The sequence below is a fragment of the Eulemur rufifrons genome, chromosome 29 (assembly GCF_041146395.1).
Source record: "Eulemur rufifrons isolate Redbay chromosome 29, OSU_ERuf_1, whole genome shotgun sequence".
Taxonomy (NCBI): Eukaryota; Metazoa; Chordata; class Mammalia; order Primates; family Lemuridae; genus Eulemur; species Eulemur rufifrons.
Window position 1 is genome coordinate 53,453,829 of NC_091011.1, and position 20,564 is coordinate 53,474,392.

Here is a 20,564-nt window from a genome sequence, read left to right on the forward strand (position 1 = left end):
AATTTTTAGCCAGAATGTTGAAATGCAGAATGGGATCTAGGAAAAAAAAAAAGGGAGTCTAATACAGGTTGGTGATACTTGAAGCTATGGAAGTGAATAAATTCTTAAAGAGAAATAAACAAACATAAGAAAATTAAGAATATTGAAATAATATAAGAACTACTAGGAAATGACTTTATTTATAAGAGTCAAACAAAATAAAAGCTACTCAAAGAAAAATTTAGGAAGTATCTATATTTAGGGATTTAGGAAAAAGAAAATAGAAGTCATAAATGAAATAGTAAGGGTTAGATAGTTGACAATTGAGGTTCAGGTTCATAAAAACCACAAGAAGACAGAAAAAGGAATGAAAATTTTAGTAAGACAAGAGTATTTTATTGTACCAATGGCTGAAGACAACGAAAGGAGGATGAGTATCAAAATATATTTTATGATTTGATAGTTCCTGATGACTGTCAATAAAACAGTAGTGAAAGATGCAAAAACTAAAAAATTGAATAGAAAGCAGGGTACCAGTTCAAGAAGTCCTATGGTTTAATGAATGCAAGAAATCACAAGATTCTGCAGAATAGAGTGTCGGTGCAAGGGTTGCTGTTACCCACCCCTGAGATAAAGAAATTTTAAAAATAAATATTTCACACAGAGACAGAGTCATTAAAAAGGAAAAGATTGAAAATCCAAGGAAAAAATACCTTCTTCCCTTCATTTCTGCTACTCCCCACTTGCTAGAATTCGTTCTACTTTTCCTCATTTTTCTCAGGGTCTTAGTGTCTTTTCTCTTTTTTCTTTTCACTCTATCCCTTCCTGATCGCTCCACTGGCTCAATTTCAAACAACTTCAGCTCTAGCCCACATTTCTTTCCTGAGCGCTTTTATCCATGACCTACGAAACTTCACAACCCTTTCACTCTAAAGATGTCCTAATCAGGGCTCAGCTTCCTTCCCTACTCTCCAATCTACCTTTACTCACCTGTTCCGTATCTCAGTAAATGACTCCTCTCCAATCAGTTGTTCAAATCAGAAGTTTCTCCATTTTTTTATGATTTTTCTCACTATTTCTTAAGTTCAATATCTTATCAACAGTTCTCTTTTTAAATTTTCCATTCATGTGTTCCCCTTCTCTACCCGTACTGGTCCAGGTCAGTGGCATTTCTCACTTGTGTTTCTGTGATAGCCACCAGACTGTCTGCCTGCCTTCATTCTCGCCTCACTGTAATGTTTATTTTGTTTTCTCTGCAGCAGCCAGGGTGATCCTCCTAAAATAGATACCTGATAATATCATTACCAACCAGGTTTAAAACACTTCAGTGGTTTCCCCCAGAGCCAGTAGGACAAATATACTCCTGAACATGACTTCTTTCATTTCTCATCTCTGCTTAGTTTTCTGTCATCATTTCTGACAGCCTCCCTCTTCATAGACTATTCTCTGTGTATAGAACTTTCTCTGCTGTTTCTGTGATCTTGCAGATATGTTCTTTCTATCTGAGACAATCCTGGTTATTCTTCAGGTATATTCTTAAGGTATATTTCACGTCTTCTGAGTAAAACTTACACTAATTCCCTCAAGTGCATTTCTTCCCTGCACTATTCCCCGCTGCATTGTTTTTGTTTTGTTTTGTTTTATATATTTTTTTTAATTTCAGCATATTACAGGGATACAAATATTTAGGTTACATATATTGCCTTTGCACCACCCAAGTCAGAGCTACAAGTGTGTCCATCCCCCAGATGGTGTGCACCGCACCCATTAGGTGTGAATACACCCATCCCTTCCTCCCCGCTCCCACCTGCCCGACGACACTCCATGAATGTTACTACTACATGTGCACATAAGTGTTGATCAATTAATACCAATTTGATGCTGAATACATGTGGTGCTTGTTTTTCCATTCTTGTGGCACTTCACTTAGTAGAGTGGGCTCCAGTTGTATCCAGGATAATACAAGAGGTGCTAGAAGTAGAACTACCATTTGACCCGCTGCATTGTTTATAAACTCTTATTTTTGGTTCTTTTTGTGAAGTTTAATAATTGTTCTGTTTAATTGTCAGAATGTCCTTGCAGACAGTAACCACTGTGTAGATAGAAAGCACTTCACCTTAATATCCCCTAATCTTCCACAATCTACAGGGTTAGTGCTTAGCACGTATATGATACATGAAAATATAAATGGTGAATGATTGCAAGAAGAATAGAGAAAGTTACTTGAGCTGTAGTCTGAAGTATATTGGATTGATAACACATAGAAAGAGGCCTTAGATTTAGCAATAAAGGAAGATCGTTCTTCTACAGAGAGAAAGAAAAGAGAAATTTGGAGGTGAAGGAAGGAGAAGCAAGGAATTATTATTAAATGTTGTTGGTCTTAGTACAGTCGATAACAAGGCAATCTTTGGAGAGTAAAGTAAGAGATGGTACAATTCTTGCTTTGAGGAAATCAGGGTTATTTTAAACAGTTGCTTATAATAAATCTATATTGAGCCACTGGAAGCAAATAAAACATTTTCCTTTTTCCTTGTTTAGGAAAAATAGCTTGAATTTAAAACAAATCCATTTTATAGAATTATATGACCTATATATCCTTGCTTAGGTAGAGGGACAAAGGAAATAAGTTCTGGAGTTTTATAAGGAAGGTACAGTGGAGATTCAGGTGGCCAAGAAATTTGATGATTATATGGAAGACAATTGGAATGACTAATTAGAATGTTAAGGTTAGGTAAAGAGGAGATTCATCAGTGAGACTAATGCACTGAAAGAATAAGAGAGAGAGGTAAAAGGACAGAATGGAAGGAGAAAGGGGAAGGCAAAATCTGTGGAATTGAAGCAGAAAATGTATAGTGTGCAGAGGTTTTGACCAAAGAAAAGATTTTCTAAATGTGAAATGTTAGAAAAATGGCTCCTTTTAAATTTTTGGAAGAAATCAACTAAAATGGAGTGCTATTTTATTTGGAAATGAGAAGGAATGTTTTTCCAAGTCTAAGATAGAACCTAAATTTCTTGAAGACAGGTTACATTAAATTGACAGTGTTTTTGTTCTACATTAATAAATTTAGTTTTCAATTTCTATGTATACTTCTGTTTTTTGGCTGCACCTGAGACATCTCCATGTTTATAGAATCAGATTTTGAAGAAGAGACTGGAACTGAAGGCCCCTCAACAATGAATGTACTTTATAATTTGCCTGAGTTATTTGCCTCTAGAGTCCACATTTGTAAGATAATAATTATCCTACAGTTGATTGATAATACCTTCTCTCAGGTCCAAGCACCAAGTTAAGAGAACATAAGAATCTATAAATGTAAAATATTGTTTTCCTTGTTGTCAGTTTTGTGCTACTAACTTGGCTTTTGCTAAATTGTTGCTTTCTGAGAACAAGGAATATATATTATTCATTCTGTTTTTACATGATATCTTGTATGTATTTGCGATCCTATAAAAGGTAGTTGGATTTAATTACTTGAAATTCTTTAAATTATCGAAGTGTCTGTATGAACAAGTACATACTTTGGGAGGTAATAGTAGAACAAATTCTTCTCCCATTGTTCCAGGGGCAGAAGAATGCATGATTTTTTATTTTAATTGTACAGTTGGATTATAATGAGGTACCCACACTCAGCATGTGATAGAGGCTTCCTTTCAGTATCATAATACTGATAAGAATATAATACACAGGTTAACATTTTACAAAATTGTTTCCCATGCCTTAAGCTTAAAAAATTTGTTTTTATATGAACTATGTATGAAAGACAAGATGAATAAAACCCAGTTTGAAGTAACTCAATTGGAAATAAACCTAATTTGAAAATTAGGTACCTGAGAGATGAGAGGTAAGAGAGAAGAGTGGTAAGAGTCTTGCCAAAGCTCACAAAAGTTGCAAGTGACTGAACTGAGTCATTGCACATACAGTACAGATTCGTGTTATATATGTGCATGTGCACACACACACACACACACACACATTTCTAGGAGGCTAACTTTATGTGGTAGTAATTCTTCAGTTTTGACAATAATTCCTAATGTGTCACTATGTATACCTATATGTATGCATATGAACAAGGAGAAATTTATGAACAAAAGCAAGCTTTGCAACAGCTATTCAGGCTAAAGTAATGTATTGTTTTATGTATCTTATTTAAAAATCTGGTGCTAAGCAATTCTATTTTAAAATTATAATTCTCCTACTCTTAACTGACACACTGAACTTTAAATATGAATAGGTAATATTTCACATGTTTTACATTACTTACAGAGTCTGTATAATTTTCCTGAAAAGGATAGTAAAGTGTGGCTCTGTGAAATATACTCAGTGCATAGTCCCAGAGCAAACCGTTAAAAGGTTACAAGCATAGAACACAGGATAATGATAATTATTCACAGGTGTAAAGATCAGGACTAAATAACTTGGATTATATATGGATAAAGCTAGGTTCAGGCTTCTGATCTCTTTCCTGGTCTCTTAAGAATGGTGCTGACCTACATGTGTATTATTTCATTGTTACCTTGATAATATAATACATCATGGGATAAAGATAGATCATTGTAAGAATTTAAATGTCTGCAGTGTCCTAAGTCCTTTCAGTGAGATAAATTCAGCTGCATAGCACATTACCTGTTAAAGCCACGAAGCTATTATATATTTTATATAGTTCATATAAGCTACAGCTATCTCAACCCAGGTACTTACAAAATTATTTTTGAAGTGGGGCTCTAAATATCGCTGATATATATTCTGCATAACCTAGGCAGTCTCATCTTTCCTCTTTGTTCCTCTTTTTCTTCTTCTTGCACAGATATTCATTGACTTCTCATCGTGTTTTAAGCTCTAGGGTCACAGCATCAAACAAAACATGCCAGGTCCTTGTTCTCATCAAACTAATAATCCATTGGGGTGATGAGGGAGACAAACAATAAGCAAATGAAGATTAGATAGACGAGTGGATAGATAGATATAGAATCAGAGAGAGACAGGGAGATGTATCTTAGGAAGAAAAATAATACAAGGGGAAAAAAAAAAGAAGGAATGACCAAGAGCAAGGTTTTCAGTGCTCTAGATAGGGTAGTCACCATCGATCTCTCTGATAATGCAATATTTGAACAAAGATCTGAATAAAAATAGGAATCCAGCTTTGAGGATATTTGAGGGCAGAGAATTACACAGGGCTGAAAACTTTGAGGCCGGACTGAGAAGGCTTGACATGTCTGAGGACCAGGAAGGGCGTTATCATTGCCCACTGGGAGTAAGTCAGGAAAGGAAGAATAAGTAGGAAGAAAAGGCATGAGAGACAGCAGGGAAAGGATCATAAATGGCTCTGGTCATTGGAAGGATTTTATACTTTATTGTGAATTGGAAAGATATTGGATGGTTTGGAGAGGAAGTGATGTATCAGAGGTTCATTCTGGCTGTTGTGTGGAGACTAAGGTTGGTAAGGTAGAAACAAAGAGAGTAACTGGGATTTTATTTTAATAATCCAGGCTGGCAATGGTTTCCTGGGAAGAGGAGGCAGTGAAGGATGTGGTAAGACATGATGATAAATAGGGATATGCTGATAGATAGAATGTGGGGTATGACAGAAAGCGAGAACTCAGAGGTGACTCCAGGGTTTTTTGCCTGAGTCCCTAGTAAAATGACAATGCCATTTACTGAGAAGGGGAAAAGCAGGAGAGGATATGTTATTTTGTCTCACATAGATCTCACTTTTCTCTTCCCACCTAGTCTTTGCTGAAAACTGAAATAGACCAATTAGTTGTTTGATTTAAATTATTTTATGCTTGAAAGGAAGAATAATAATGATGACAGCAACAAGTAACATTCAATAGTACTTACAATTTGCAAAATATTTTAATATTCAGTAATGAATTTGCAATATGTGATCACACAGAGGATTTCTGTACCTACTCCTACTTTTCCGAACAAAACAAATAAATTTTTCTAGAGATACTAGATAATTTGGAAGGTACTTTATAATGCATAAAGAGCAGTTAACATGTACTGACAAAAGTGACTAAGGAAAGATTAGTTTCTTGAAATATATCAAATAAAAGCTACAGTAAAAATAGACTGTAATGGATGCTATTATTTATTACATTGTGAATTAATACATATGCTATATTTTCTCCCAGATCCAAGGTTCATTAGTGCCCACCTCATCCCAGAGAGTGACAATCCTGAAGATGACAAAGTATATTTTTTCTTCCGTGAAAATGCAATAGATGGAGAACACTCTGGAAAAGCTACTCATGCTAGAATAGGTCAGATATGCAAGGTGAGGTAAAGAAAAAAAATGAGAAGGATGCCATTGTCCGATCACAATTTCACTTCTTTTTATTTTCCATCTATATGCATATACAATAAAAAAGCTAAAACTTTGACTAATATTTAAATGGTAAAAAATTATTGAAAATTGTAGTTTGTTATGAATAACTTTTCATAGTCAAGCATGCAGGTAGAGGTTGTGAGGTAACTGGTATTATTTCACAATTATGTTAAATGAACTTGGTTTGAAATTCTAGAGTACTAAAATATCTTCATTTTACCTGGTAGAATATAATTACAATTTCCTACACCTTGTACGTTTCAAATGAATATTTGTTGTTGCTGGAATATGTGAAGTATTAATTTAAGAAAGAAAACCATTAAAGCCCATTTTTACAAATTGATCATAGCACCTATGTACACATGTACACACATACATAATTTGGAGCCCTGAGCTTTATTTGGGGGTGTTTCATTTATTGTGTGGTGTACCATCATGTACTATTGCATTATAATGTTAGATATATAAAATAAAAATTACTCAATAACCATTTATGGATCAATCATTATCATCAATGGGAAGATAGTGAAGTATATATGCAATGTGAACAAAGTCAACTGTTAGTATATGCCAAAGCACCTTTCAAATAAAGAAAATCATGAAGACAGGTCCAATAATTGTCTTTAAATGAAATACTTTCTTTGTAAGAAAGCATCATAAAATTTTAAAAATCTTGATTTTTTTTGTGTTACAATGTATAAAATCATATAAACAAAATATAAATCAGCTCTATTTTTAAAGGAACATGTTCCTTCAATATAGGACATAAATAATATTTTAAGAGATTATGATTGCTAGTAAATACATACTATCATAATAGAATTTCTTGCTATATTTGGGTTAAAACTTGGTTTTATTTGCAGTGAGAAGAAACTCAAAATATTTTCTTTGGAATGAATTCCCTTTATTAAGGGTTATGCAAATATTTTCTCAATGTGCTATTTGTAAAGTATAAATTACTTCCACTCTTTAAGCTTATGAAATATTTAATGCTAGAATGCTTTTGTTTGAGATGTATTTTTAGTATAGCTTACAAGGCATGTGCATGCGTTTATTATCCATTCAATATATACTCAGAAAGTGCCTACTGTGTACCAAGAATGGCTGCAAACCAACCTATGTAGGTAAGATCTCAAGAAATACACAGTGGGTAGGAGAGAGAGACTTACACAAAAACAAAACAAATATATGAGTAATAACTGTTAATTGCAGAGTAGAATGGAAAGTGAAGTGTTTTTTTTTTAAATTTATTTATTTTAATTAACAAAAATTATATACATTACTGTGTATAATACAATGTTTTGAAATATGTGTAGATTGTGGAATGGCTAAATCAAGTTAATTAGCATACACATTACCTGACATACTTACCATTTGTTGTGGTGAGAACACTTAAAATCTATTCTTTTCACAGTTTTCAAGAATACAGTTTCATTGTTATTTATACTCATGATGTAGCACAATAGATCTCTTGAATATGTTCTTCCTATCTAACTGAAATTTTGTATTCTTTAACCAACATCTCACAACCCTTCCCACCAGGCCCTGACAATCACCATTCTACTCTCTGCTTCTAAGGGGTTTAACTTTTTTATATTCCACATATAAGTGAGATCATGTAGTATTTGTCTTTCTGTGCCTACATTATTTCATTTAACATAATGTCCTCTAGGTTCATGTATGTTATCTCAAATGACAAGATTTCCTTCTTTTTTTTGATTTTTATTTTTTCATTATATAATGACAAATTATAGTCTATATATGAGGTACAAAGGGATGTTTTGATTTATAAATATAATGTGTAATAATTAAATGAAGCTAATTAACAGATTCATCACCTCAAATACTTTTTTGTGGTGAGAACATTTGAAATGTACTCCTTAGTGATTTTGAAACATACAATCTATTATTATTTATATATTCACCACACTATGCAATATATGTCAAAGAAAAAAACTTATTCCTCCTGTCTATGATTTCCTTCTTTTTAGGGCTGACTGAATTGCAGTCTATTTGTATATATTCCACATTTTCTTTATCCATTCATCTGTTGATGAAGTGACTTTTTAAGGCATATTTGTTATGAGTAGTCCATTGAATAAAATTTGAGTGAATGATTTTACCAACAATTTAGTCTAATTATTTAAAATGATTATAAAACTTTTGAAAAACAAAACCAAAAAAATCGCATCTTATATTTGTCCCAAGATATGAAGAAAAGAGAAATATTTGAAATTATCATTTGCATTCACTGTGCCTAACACTGGTGTTCTCTCTTTTCAGAATGACTTCGGAGGGCACAGAAGTCTGGTGAATAAATGGACAACATTCCTCAAGGCTCGTCTGATTTGCTCAGTGCCAGGTCCAAATGGCATTGACACTCATTTTGATGAATTACGTAAGTAGCTAGTGTTTTTGTATAGAGAACATTTGTTCAGACTTTACCATAAATATCAAAAATGCAACTTTCCCCAATTTTGTTTTAAACAGAGGATGTATTCCTAATGAACTCTAAAGATCCTAAAAATCCAATTGTATATGGAGTGTTTACAACTTCCAGGTAAATAACTTTTTACTTCCTTATTATCATAGATACTTCATGTTTTGGGGGGCTATCCAAGTACCCATAAGTTGTGAAAATATATTTTTGAAAGACCAAGGAGTTTTTTTAATCTTTGAGCTTGGTGTATTCTTGGATGACTGAAATAAGTTATGAACTTTCTGACCAGATGGTTAACATGTGAATCCAGAGATAAAATAAATCTAGAAATGCCAAAGCGGCCTGTGGTTTGACTTCTCGTTACTGTCTATTCCACATACAGAATATTTTTTACATATTTCCTGTTCATACCTGTGGAAGCGAAGTAGAAATTTACAGATTTAGGGAAAGTTGATCGTTCACAAATAAAATTATTAAATTGTTTAAGGTACTTTTAAAAATTATTAATACAAGTCAGGATGTTTTAGTTATATATTTTTAAAGCTTTTAAAGTCAGTAAATAGATTCTCCATTCTAAAAATTGACTGTTTTTTAAAGACTCCATTTAGTCTTTTATTGGCCACCTTGTAATCCAGATTTTTAAAGTAATTATCTAAAAAAGAAATAATAAAAGCAAAATAAACAAACAAAAAAAATTAAGCACTGCATGAATACTAGGTTTAATCCTATGGTTTTTTTTGTTTTTTTTTGAGACAGAGTCTCGCTCTGTTGCCCGGGCTAGAGTGAGTGCCGTGGCGTCAGCCTAGCTCACAGCAACCTCAAACTCCTGGGCTCAAGCAATCCTACTGCCTCAGCCTTCCAAGTAGCTGGGACTACAGGCATGCGCCACCATGCCCGGCTAATTTTTTCTGTATATATTTTCCGTTGTCATATAATTTCTTTCTATTTTTAGTAGAGACAGGGTCTCGCTCTTGTTCAGGCTGGTCTTGAACTCCTGAGCTCAAATGATCTCCCCACCTCGGCCTCCCAGAGTGCTAGGATTATAGACGTGAGCCACCACGCCCAGCCCCTATGTTCTTTTCATACACGATGTCAAACGCAAACCTTATTTCCCCTTCTCTACTTATTCCTCTCTTGCTTCTTTTCTTTTTCTTTTCTCCTTCCTCTATCTCCCTCTCCTCCTCTTTCTCTCCCTGCTTCCCTCCTTCTCCCTGCTTTTCTTACCCTCCTCTTTTTCCTATTCTTCCTCTCCACATTTCTTGCTCTCAACTAAGCTGCAATTATCTCCCCTCCAGACTATTACATTCAATATAAAGATCACATTACCTGGAGGTGTTGAAACACATATATATTTACACGCATGTAAAGAAAGATCCGCATTGGGATATGGAGAAAATGCTTAAAATATAATTTGAAATCAAAAGGAAAAGCACTGCAAGTGACTGTGATAGAATAAAGAGAAAATTGACTTCAATGTACAAGACTGGTTTATTCTGTAAATATTAAAGCCATTACAAATTGTTTGGACACTTTTAGTTAATAATTTAAAAATAACACATGAAAATTAAGAAACCCATATTGGTAAAACTATATGGAATTTTCCATACCTAATATTTCTCACCTTTGGTATAAAAACAGAACGACTGAAGTAAAGGATGTGAGAAGCTCAAATTAAATGAATGATAATCCACTTCTGCTTCTTCATTGTTTAGTGCAGTGGTTCTCAGACTTGAGCGTGCATCGGAATCACTGGAGAGCATGATACAATTCAGATTGCAAGGCCAAGTCCCCAAAGTTTCTGATTCAATACAAAATGGGATTAGGCCTAAAGTATGCATTTCTAACAAGTTCCCAGGTGATGCCCACACTGTTGGTCTAGGGAACCACACTTTGAGAGCAACTGGTTTAGGGTTAAAATAATTTCAACTCTCTACTTCATTGGGATGGTATTTGAGTCTTAAGAGTTGTAAATAATATTCATAAAGTCTTCCAATGGTGGTTGATTTAATCAAAGATGAGCAAAGTGTATGACAATGAATGGGAAAGGGACATATAAAAATTACAAAATGTGATGTATCAAATATGTGGGTAATTTGCTATTTATTCTATTATGAAAATGTTATTAAATTCTATAAATATTCACTGGGGCTTACTGTCTGTCAACTGCCTTGTGATATGTAATTTAGTCAGAAAGAAGCCAGGCATGGCCTTGTCCCTCAGGAAGCTTGCAGTCTACCAGGCACTATCTGTATGAGCAGTTTCCAATAATAAACTCTTAGAAACGTATGTTTTTCATTTGGGCTGATTTATATGTCATTTTCTATGGGGAGAGATTGGTTAAAAGATAAGCGTGCACAACTGTTTAAGATCTTTGTATAAATACATTCCTCAAGTCACATTAATATAAGCAGACTAAAATGAAAATCATGGCAGCTCAGTGGCAAACTTCCAGTTTACTTTAATTACCTATTTTTGTTTAGCAAAATGGTAGGGATAATTGCTACAATTCTTTAACTGAGAAAAGTAGTTACTAACTTAAAACTATTTTCTGTGTTTTAAAGCAATGATTTTAAATGTCTTCATAAAAATCAAACTCTGTTACTTTATCTAATACTTTTGGTGTCTTGGGAGTTAAAAACAAATAAAATGTGACACATCATTTGACATTGACTATTCATTTTTTGCACCAGTTTCAGTTTATAAAATGAGTTCTTAAATATTTTGGCTTTTAAAAAAGTTTTCTGGTTTCAGTAATGATGCTTGAGACTTAACCAAAGTTTATATTTTTATTTGCATATAATATTAAAATTAAATATTTATTTATAGAGATCATAGGTATCTGTTTTTCCTATCAAAGTTTAGTAGTCTGTTTGATATGAATGCATATATTCTGAGTACTAAAGCCAGTTTTATTCATGCCTTCTATTTTTAAGAAATCATAATTAGTTCTCTTGTACATTGTTGAAATATATACGTTACTAAAAAATCTCAAATACTATGTGAGATTGGTAAGAATTCATATTTGCATTTTGATCATTAAAGTCTGAAATTTAAAAACTCAGCATCAACCTTTTTTTGCTATCATATAAAGATTAACATATGTTTTTATTCTCACTCTCTTTTTTAGTAACATCTTCAAGGGATCAGCCGTGTGTATGTATAGCATGAGTGATGTGAGAAGGGTGTTCCTTGGTCCATATGCTCACAGGGATGGCCCCAACTATCAGTGGGTGCCTTATCAAGGAAGAGTCCCCTATCCACGGCCAGGAACCGTAAGTGGCTTAGCTGTTTAAAATATGAAATGAATATATTCCACTAAAGGTTAAAAAATAATGCACCTACAAACATATTAAATACATATAATGTAGAACAAAGATTCCAAGAATGTAAGTGAAAGCAAGATAAGGATTTTCTGTCATTCCATAAAATTCCATATCTAAAAATGTTCTTTTCAGATGTCAGTGTTTAAGTTCAGTGTAAGATAAAATCTAAAATCCATAAATCCCTTACTTTAATTTTCAATTACACATTTCTAAATTTTTACAAACTACTTTTACATGGTAGTAGAGGAGTACAAAAATAATTTTAAATATCATGTAAATACGTTTTATTATGTCTTCAGGTTTTTATATTGATATTTAATATTTTATAACATTAAATAAATAATAATTTATTTAAAAAACAAAAAATAAAATCTTAAATCCTTTAACTATTATATTATTTTGTTCAAATAAATCTACATATATATGCATATATTATGTATATTCCTCCTGCTTCAGAACAGGTTTATTTTATCTCTCATGAATTATTAATGATTTTTTCAAACTAATGGCAAAGACAATTGATTTCTTACTCTAAGGTTCTTGTGAGATCAGGAACCTCTCTTAATTACATTTTAGCTCCCAAGCTCTTACATTAAAGGCAGAAATTACTTAAGGGTAAGATAAAAAGCAAGAGATTTCACATATATTGTACTCTACGAATGTTTGTACTACATAATTAAAAATAGACACAATGAAATCTTAATTTCCTCCTTTTGGTTTTATTGTCTTATATGGTGTGTTTATATCCAGAGGTGATATCATGCCAGTGCACAACAAGGCATCTTTTCTGGCTTCTAGGGCCACTATCTCTTTTCCTTGGTCATGATGCCTATTCTAATTGTTGAGTTTTTGTGCAATGTAGGTTCCTAAACACTTTGAGTAATACCTTTCCTCATCTCTGCAATTATTTTATTAAAGTCATTGGTGGTACTTTTTCAGGGTTACCTTAGAAACAAAGCAATAAAGAATAGTTTATATTGTTTCTTAAGTTTGAAATGAGCATTTAACTATCTAACTATATTTTTGCACCCATTAACTATCTCTATCCCCACCCCAGCCCACTATATAGCACACCAAAGTGACTGTAATCAGCAAGAAGTTAGGGTATATTTTAAAATAACTAAAAGAGTGGAATTAGACTGTTCCTAACACAAAGAAATGATAAGTGCCTGAGGTGATGGATACCCCAATTACCCTGATTTGATTAATGCACATTATATGCCTGTATCAAAACGTCACATATACCCTATAAGGATATACAACTATTATGTACCCATAAATATTAAAAATGAAAAATTCAAAAATGGTTTTAAAAAGAGCATTTGTATTTTAGCATGAAGCCATAATAAAAAATTAAAAGTATACAAAAAATTGTTCTGAGCTTCCTTAATCTAATGTTTAATTGCATTTAGTTGTAGCATATTCCCTTCATTACATCAAATGCTTAATCTATTATGTAAATAATACTTATAGTGGTACCACTAATAGAGGCATCCGACCTCGTCTGCTACACTGAATTTATTAGGTGCATTTACAATTTTTGATAAGAAATGGTGACGTAAGTAAATCCCACTGAGAATTCAGATACATTTAGAAAGTAAATTCTGTATATGTCAATTACTAATTTAAGCAGATAATAACTAATTATAACTTCTTAGTTCCCTGGTTACCTAACTTTAAAAAATAATCACAGGTTTAAGTTCCTAGACAGTTGAAGCCATATGTTATTATATAATTTATAATCTTACTGATTAGATTTTAATCAAAAGATTCTTCTCTTTATCCTAATAGTGTCCCAGTAAAACATTTGGTGGGTTTGATTCTACAAAGGACCTTCCTGATGATGTTATAACCTTTGCAAGAAGCCATCCAGCCATGTACAACCCAGTGTTTCCTATTAATAACCGCCCAATAATGATTAAAACAGACGTAAACTATCAATTTACACAAATTGTAGTAGATCGAGTGGATGCAGAAGATGGCCAGTATGATGTCATGTTTATCGGAACAGGTAAATTTTTTAACTTCATCTGTAAATTTTCTTCCAGAACACTGTGTTTAACCAATTATGTATATCTGACCCTTGAACAACTTGGGGGTTAGGGAATGCTGACCCCTGCGTAGTCGAAAATCCATGCATAACTTTGGACTCCCCCAAAACTTAACTACTAATAGCCTACTGTTGACTGGAAGCCTTACTGATAACTTAAATAGGTGATTAACACATATATTGAGGCTGGCGCAGAGGCTCACACCTGTAATCTTAGCACTCTGGAAGGCCAAGGTGGGAGGTCTGCTTGAGGCCAGGAGTTCAAGTCCAGCCTGAGCAAAATCAAGACCCCTTCTGGACTAAAAATAGAAAAAAATAGCTGGGCATAGAGGCACACACCTGTAGTCCCAGCTACTCAGGAAGTTGAGGCAGAAGAATCCCTTGAGCCTAGAAGTTTGAGGTTGCAGTGAGCTGTGATGACGCCACTGTACTCTAGCCAGGGCAACAGAGTGACACTCTCTCAAAAAACCACAAAAACCAAAAAACACATATGTTGTATGTTATATGTATTATATACCATATTCTTACACTAAAGTAAGCTAGAGAAAACATTATTAAGAAATCATAAGAAAGAGAAAGTATATTTACTATTCATTAAGTGGAATTGACTCATCCTTGTTGTCTTCATGTTGAGTAGGCTGAAGAGGAGGAGGGAGCAGGAGGGTTGGGGTTGCTGTCTCAGGAGTGGCAGAGGCAGAAGAAAATCCATAGATAAATGGACCTGTACAGTTCAAACCTGTCTTGTTCAAGGGTCAAATGTATACTAAGAACCAAAGGTAGTTTATATGGTTACTTTCAGGGTATAATTCACCTCTAATAAATGACTGACTACCATGAATATTTTACCATTACAAATGTGTTATATTTTTAGACAAGTGGAGACATATTAATTATATTAATTTAAAATAATTTTTTCAATTTAAAGTTGATAAATTTAATCAGGTAAAACTAATGATGTAGGTGAAAAATCAATGTTTATAGTTGCATCATAACTCTTTTCTGGCCAGTGGCTTTTTAGAACAAAGATGTATTGCTCAAACTATGCCTGAAATTTCCAGAACATTCAATAATATTTCCAGAATATATTAAAGTAAAATCATCTGAACTTTAAAATTACTATAGGCTAAAAATCTTCTAGCAAATAAATGTTAGCAACAAAATTTATTCAGTGTTTCTCTCATACAATAAAAAGAAGAAAAAGAAAAAAAAAACTTCATTAGAAAAACAAGAAAATTAATCCAAGGAATCCCCAATACATTTCTACAGAAATTTAGCAATATATTTTTACTAATTCCATGATTAGAAACAAATTTTTTGCAGGTATATTTTCAGAATGAATTCCATCATTATTATGACATATTATTTTATTTTTTCCCTGCTCTTTTTCATAGTAATACTATTTTTGAAAGTACCAGTTACAAATCTGAAATTTGCTACTTAGGGTCAGATTCCAAGTAATAAATTCCTAGTCTCCATTAACGTTGTTAACTGACATAAATCAATGGGAAACAGAGTGAGTGCTCCATTGAAACCTTGTATAATAACATTTATTTTCCCTTGGTGAGAAACAGAAAAAAAAGTGCATTAACTATAGGGGAAAGGCAACTGCGCATTAAGTGCTTTAAAGACTTAAAGTTTTATAACAAAATAGTGAAATACCAATGTTTTCAGGTGTAACAGTGTCAGGTTCTGAACAATACATTAAGTCTACTTTTATGGGTGGGAAAGTTTCTCTCTCAAATAAACCCAATGAGACTCAGGGTTCCATAAAAGTCAATGAATTGAATGTATCAACTTCTGGTTATAAATATCTTTAGAAAATAGAAGATAATAGAATTTCCTATCAATTAATATTAGTTTATCATTTAATGTCAAATTACAGTCGAATCTCTCTGCAGGGTAATTAAGTTTGCTCAGTAATGTCACACTTGCCTTTTTCTTTACCTCTGCCTTAAACTTGATGAGTCCCTCAGTCACTGTCAAAGCAACAAAACTTGTTTTCAGGTATTTAACCAAAGAAATCCAATCATGAGCTTTTAATTCCTCTTAGACGCAAACTATCTATAAAGGCACCAATTTCATGAGCATGTTGAATGTCTACTGTTGTGGATGGCTATCAGTACAGACCAAGGTCACTTGTCAGCAAAGTAAATTGATTACAGTAATTTTATCTTTTAACTACATTGCGTATCTTAGTATATTGATCCTAGTTGAGTAATCTGATTCAATTTGTGTGAAATTGTTTGAAATACTACTCGGTAAAACTTGATCTGGAACACAGATAAAGTTGTGTTTGGATACTGAAGACCAGATCAGAGATCTTGAGTAGGTTAACCTAATTTGCCTTTAATCTTTAGTGTTATGAGTAGTCTAAGGTCCTGTAAACATAGAAGGATCCTCTAAAAAGTGGACTTTTGTTAAGTTCATAAGAGATAAATTTACAACCTTTCTTGATCTCATATAGCACATCATGTTGGTCCCCTGAAAATGATTATCAATGAATTATTTTTCTGGTATAACTTATGCTTTGTTAAAATCACAATATATCAAGTAATGTTATAACTTATTCTTTATTAGTAAAATTTTCTTCCTAATTACTCTGTTCAACTTTATTAAAATGAACCAATTGAACCTAAAGAGAATTGATCAAGTTTTATCAGAACTGGAATGTTGAAGAATCAAACTTTTGAATTTAATAAGGCCCTGTTCCTCATTCAATCAAGGAATACTGGAAAATAAATGTCTTCTTAACCCATCTTAGAGTAAAAGTGATGGCTCCTGTCATTAAAATAATTTGTCTCTTTTAACAATGAAAATTAGAAATATCTATGAAATATATTCAACTTAACTTTTTTGTGATTTTGGCTTCTAAATTTTGAATTTTTTTAGTGCTCTAAAATTGATTAACCAATCCATGCATTATTGAAAAACCACTGTAATAAGTAATTCTCGGTATCTCTTTTGAGAAACCAGATTACTGTCATTCATCACTTAATGGTCATGGAGCCATCATTAGGGCCTCTAAGTACTAAAGGATTTCAGGTGACAAGGTGAACAACCAGGGTTCCGAAGCTCTAACTACTCCTGTCACTTGACAATCTTTCTTGTATTTTACATTTATATGTAGTCTTCATAGTACTACTCTAATTTTATAATAAAAGTGAGAAAATCTCTCCTGCCAAACTGGTATAATTTTTAGGTTTTGTTTCTGGGACACCTGACAATTAAGGAGAGTTTAAAAAATAATAAAAAAAAAATTAATTCAACCTAGCCAATCTCTGTAGTGATTATCACATTTTTTTTAAAAAATCATGCAGCCTTATGACAAAACTTTCTTCAAACTTAATATATTACTAAAATTTAATTTTTTAATGTTCCAAGGCTATCTCTACCGTTTATGACTTGTCTAATTGTATGAAATGCATTTAAATATATATTTTACTCATGTTTTGACCAAAAAATCAAAGGAAAATTGATGTGAAAATATTCTTTTTTGGGCAAATACTAATTTCATGCATTAGCACTAAATTCTATTCAGATCTATTTAAGCCGTGATCTTCTCCCCCTCTTTCTTTCAAAGATGTTGGGACCGTTCTTAAAGTAGTTTCAATTCCTAAGGAGACTTGGCATGATTTAGAAGAGGTTCTGCTGGAAGAAATGACAGTTTTTCGGGTGAGTGCTGCTTAATTTCAAGTGTCAACAAGTTCAGTTGTACGTCTTTCCCCCAGGACAGCTGCACACTGAACTCGGTATGGACAAGCAGTCTAGCATACCCTTCTAATTAGCTTGTCAATTAAAAAGCCAGACACTAGTCAAAATAAACCTTGAAACTTTCAATGCTAGTTAAATCTAAAGATGTAAAGAAATATATTCTTGGCTCATATTTTGTTTTCTCAATGATAAAATATATGATTTACATTTTATATTATTTATGTAATTACCTCAATGAACAAACTCCTCCCCCCCTCCTAAAATTTCCTCTTTCACACTTTATGGTATAACTGGGAATATATGGAACTTCCATGGATGTATTAATGGAAATATATTCATAATGATAGAATAATAGACATTTCAATCATTTTTAGTTTATCATGCATTATTTTATAATATTTTGTAAAGAAATCATTTGTTAGCAAAAGAAAGCTTGAGATTTTTATATCACTGATAGTAAATTTGTTATAGATTCCTAGTCTACACACTTAAGAAATGTACAGATATCTGTCCCTTTCTCATGAGTCACTGATGGCCCAAGTAATCAGGTAAGTTTGTATAAGGTTGGGGATTTGAGGGTAGAAACGGCAGGACATGAGCTGAAGGGAAAGAGGAGAACTGGAGTAGTATAACGTACACCACTGTGCCTGCTGTTCCTTTTGGGAAGCTAGCCAATAGGGTGGACGCACACCTTGATAAGAATTATTTATATGACAGGGAAGTAGATGCCTTTAAAATTTTGATAATAGAGTGAACACAAATTGAGACATTTACAAATGCAGAATAAACTTGAATTAGAAGAAGATAGTGGACAGAAAAATGAGAGAACATTGAATCTAATCTTACAATCTTAAGTGATCTCACTTAATTTTCAGGTTCATCAGATAGTTTATCTTAAAAGTAAAGGGGCTGGATTGAAACGTTCAGCTGATTCAATATATTAACAGTAAGAAAAGTCTTCCCAAGACTTCTCTTACCCCTGTATTTTTTATACGAGTGTACAAACCCAAAAGGCTCTTGGTCACTATTCAGTAGCATTTTAAAGAGAAAACAAAGTATAATATGGAAAGCTTCTAATATATATTCATTTCATTAAAATTATAATTAGCATTGAAATATATAACTGGCACATTGTTACATTTTGTAATAACAAACTAAACAATGTTCTAGTGGAAAGAATTGGGCTCCTCAGTCACATCTACACGGCAATTCTGTTTGGAAAACTTAAACGGTCCCTCTGAGCTTCCTCTTCAGTAACGCAGTGAGAATAATACCTACTTCACCGGGAGACTGGAAGAATTAGAGACACTACATGTAAAGCAACAGAGACAGTGGCAGGCACTGAGCTTGAAATGTTATGGTGAATATAATATTATTGTTTTAGTTTAGCTAAGCTGAAAATGAGCTACATTTTCCTTAGTCTTTTCTACTGATCTTTGGCTTAAATCTTCAAAATAATAAAATCATCATAAATATATTATGATTTTTAAAATCAGGTATATTGGCCTTATTTTATTTGGTCTAAAATACATGGTCTGAAGTATTAATCTGATAGCGAGTGAAGACTAATCCCTATTATTCATAAAATCCCTTTAGACCACATTGGTACTTTAGCTTACAAATTAAAAAAAAAAACAAAACAATTTTCCAGATGGACTGTATTAACCAATGCAGAGTCCATTTAGACTGAGCAAACAAATTATGAGCACTGAGGGGTTGATACATAAATCGCTGTCTTATGTTCATTGTTATGTCTCCAGAACCTAAAATATCTTTTAAATTAACATTTATTAAATGAATTAGTATTGATGGAAAAAGTAAATATGAGAAATTAAGGAGTTTAAGGCCTTCCTTAAGGAGACCATGCTTAAAGTGAGGCACCAGAGTATGAGGATGCTAAACTAGGAATAACCACAAGTTATCCTGCTGATTCTGTCCCATATTATTCTCTAGTAGAAAAAAATTTACCAATTATATATATTTGGAGATTAATATTGCCACCACTGTTGCAAATGAAGTTAGAAGAGACACTAAAATACCATAAGAATTTATTTACAGACTCTCCTACTTTTGTTTTTGTCCCTTTGCATATTTCCCTTCAGTTGTTATATATTATAAAACGTAGCTTATTTACTAATTAAACTGTAAATGAATATAAATCAGTACCTACCATGGTCTTGGCACATGCTTAGCTCTGGTGATACAGAGATGAACACAGTAGATATGGTTCTGACCTCATGCATCGTATAGACTTTGATGTGTCATCCCTCTTAGTCTAGGACTTGATTTTCTACTTATTAATACAATTAAAGTTTATTTTGTAGAAATGTTTCCAGTTATGTCATGACACTTAAAAAAATAAGGTTTTTTTAATTATTTAATTATCTGAGGGATTTTATGAATCAGAATATGCATTATTTTGTAGTAATACTGTGTTCTAGCTAATTTGTATTCTTCATATCACAGGGATTTTTAAGTTTATATTTCATCTCTTAGCTATATTCTTTAACACATTAATAAAAATTTAATTTTAAAAGATATTAATTTAAGCTGACCTATTAAGGGACTTTTAACAAAATTATGAGATATTAGAAGCCAATAATCTTGCAAGGACAGTCATGCACTGAATAATGAGGTTTCGGTCAACAATGAACCACATATATGACAGTGGTCCCATGAGATTATAATGGAGATAAAAAATTCCTTTTGCCTAGTATTTTCTATACGACACT

At 32.7% G+C, this 20,564-nt stretch overlaps 1 protein-coding gene across 1 annotated transcript in view; it reads left to right on the forward strand.

Moving 5' to 3' along the window:
• SEMA3A (semaphorin 3A) overlaps positions 1 to 20,564 on the forward strand; it is a 205,498-nt gene that overhangs the window by 151,156 nt on the left and 33,778 nt on the right. Inside the window, exons 7-12 of the mRNA XM_069461990.1 lie at positions 6,115 to 6,257; positions 8,592 to 8,706; positions 8,799 to 8,868; positions 11,876 to 12,020; positions 13,863 to 14,082; positions 17,702 to 17,793. Of these exons, the coding sequence (XP_069318091.1) occupies positions 6,115 to 6,257; positions 8,592 to 8,706; positions 8,799 to 8,868; positions 11,876 to 12,020; positions 13,863 to 14,082; positions 17,702 to 17,793 (785 nt within the window). The remainder of the gene's footprint in view (positions 1 to 6,114; positions 6,258 to 8,591; positions 8,707 to 8,798; positions 8,869 to 11,875; positions 12,021 to 13,862; positions 14,083 to 17,701; positions 17,794 to 20,564) is intronic.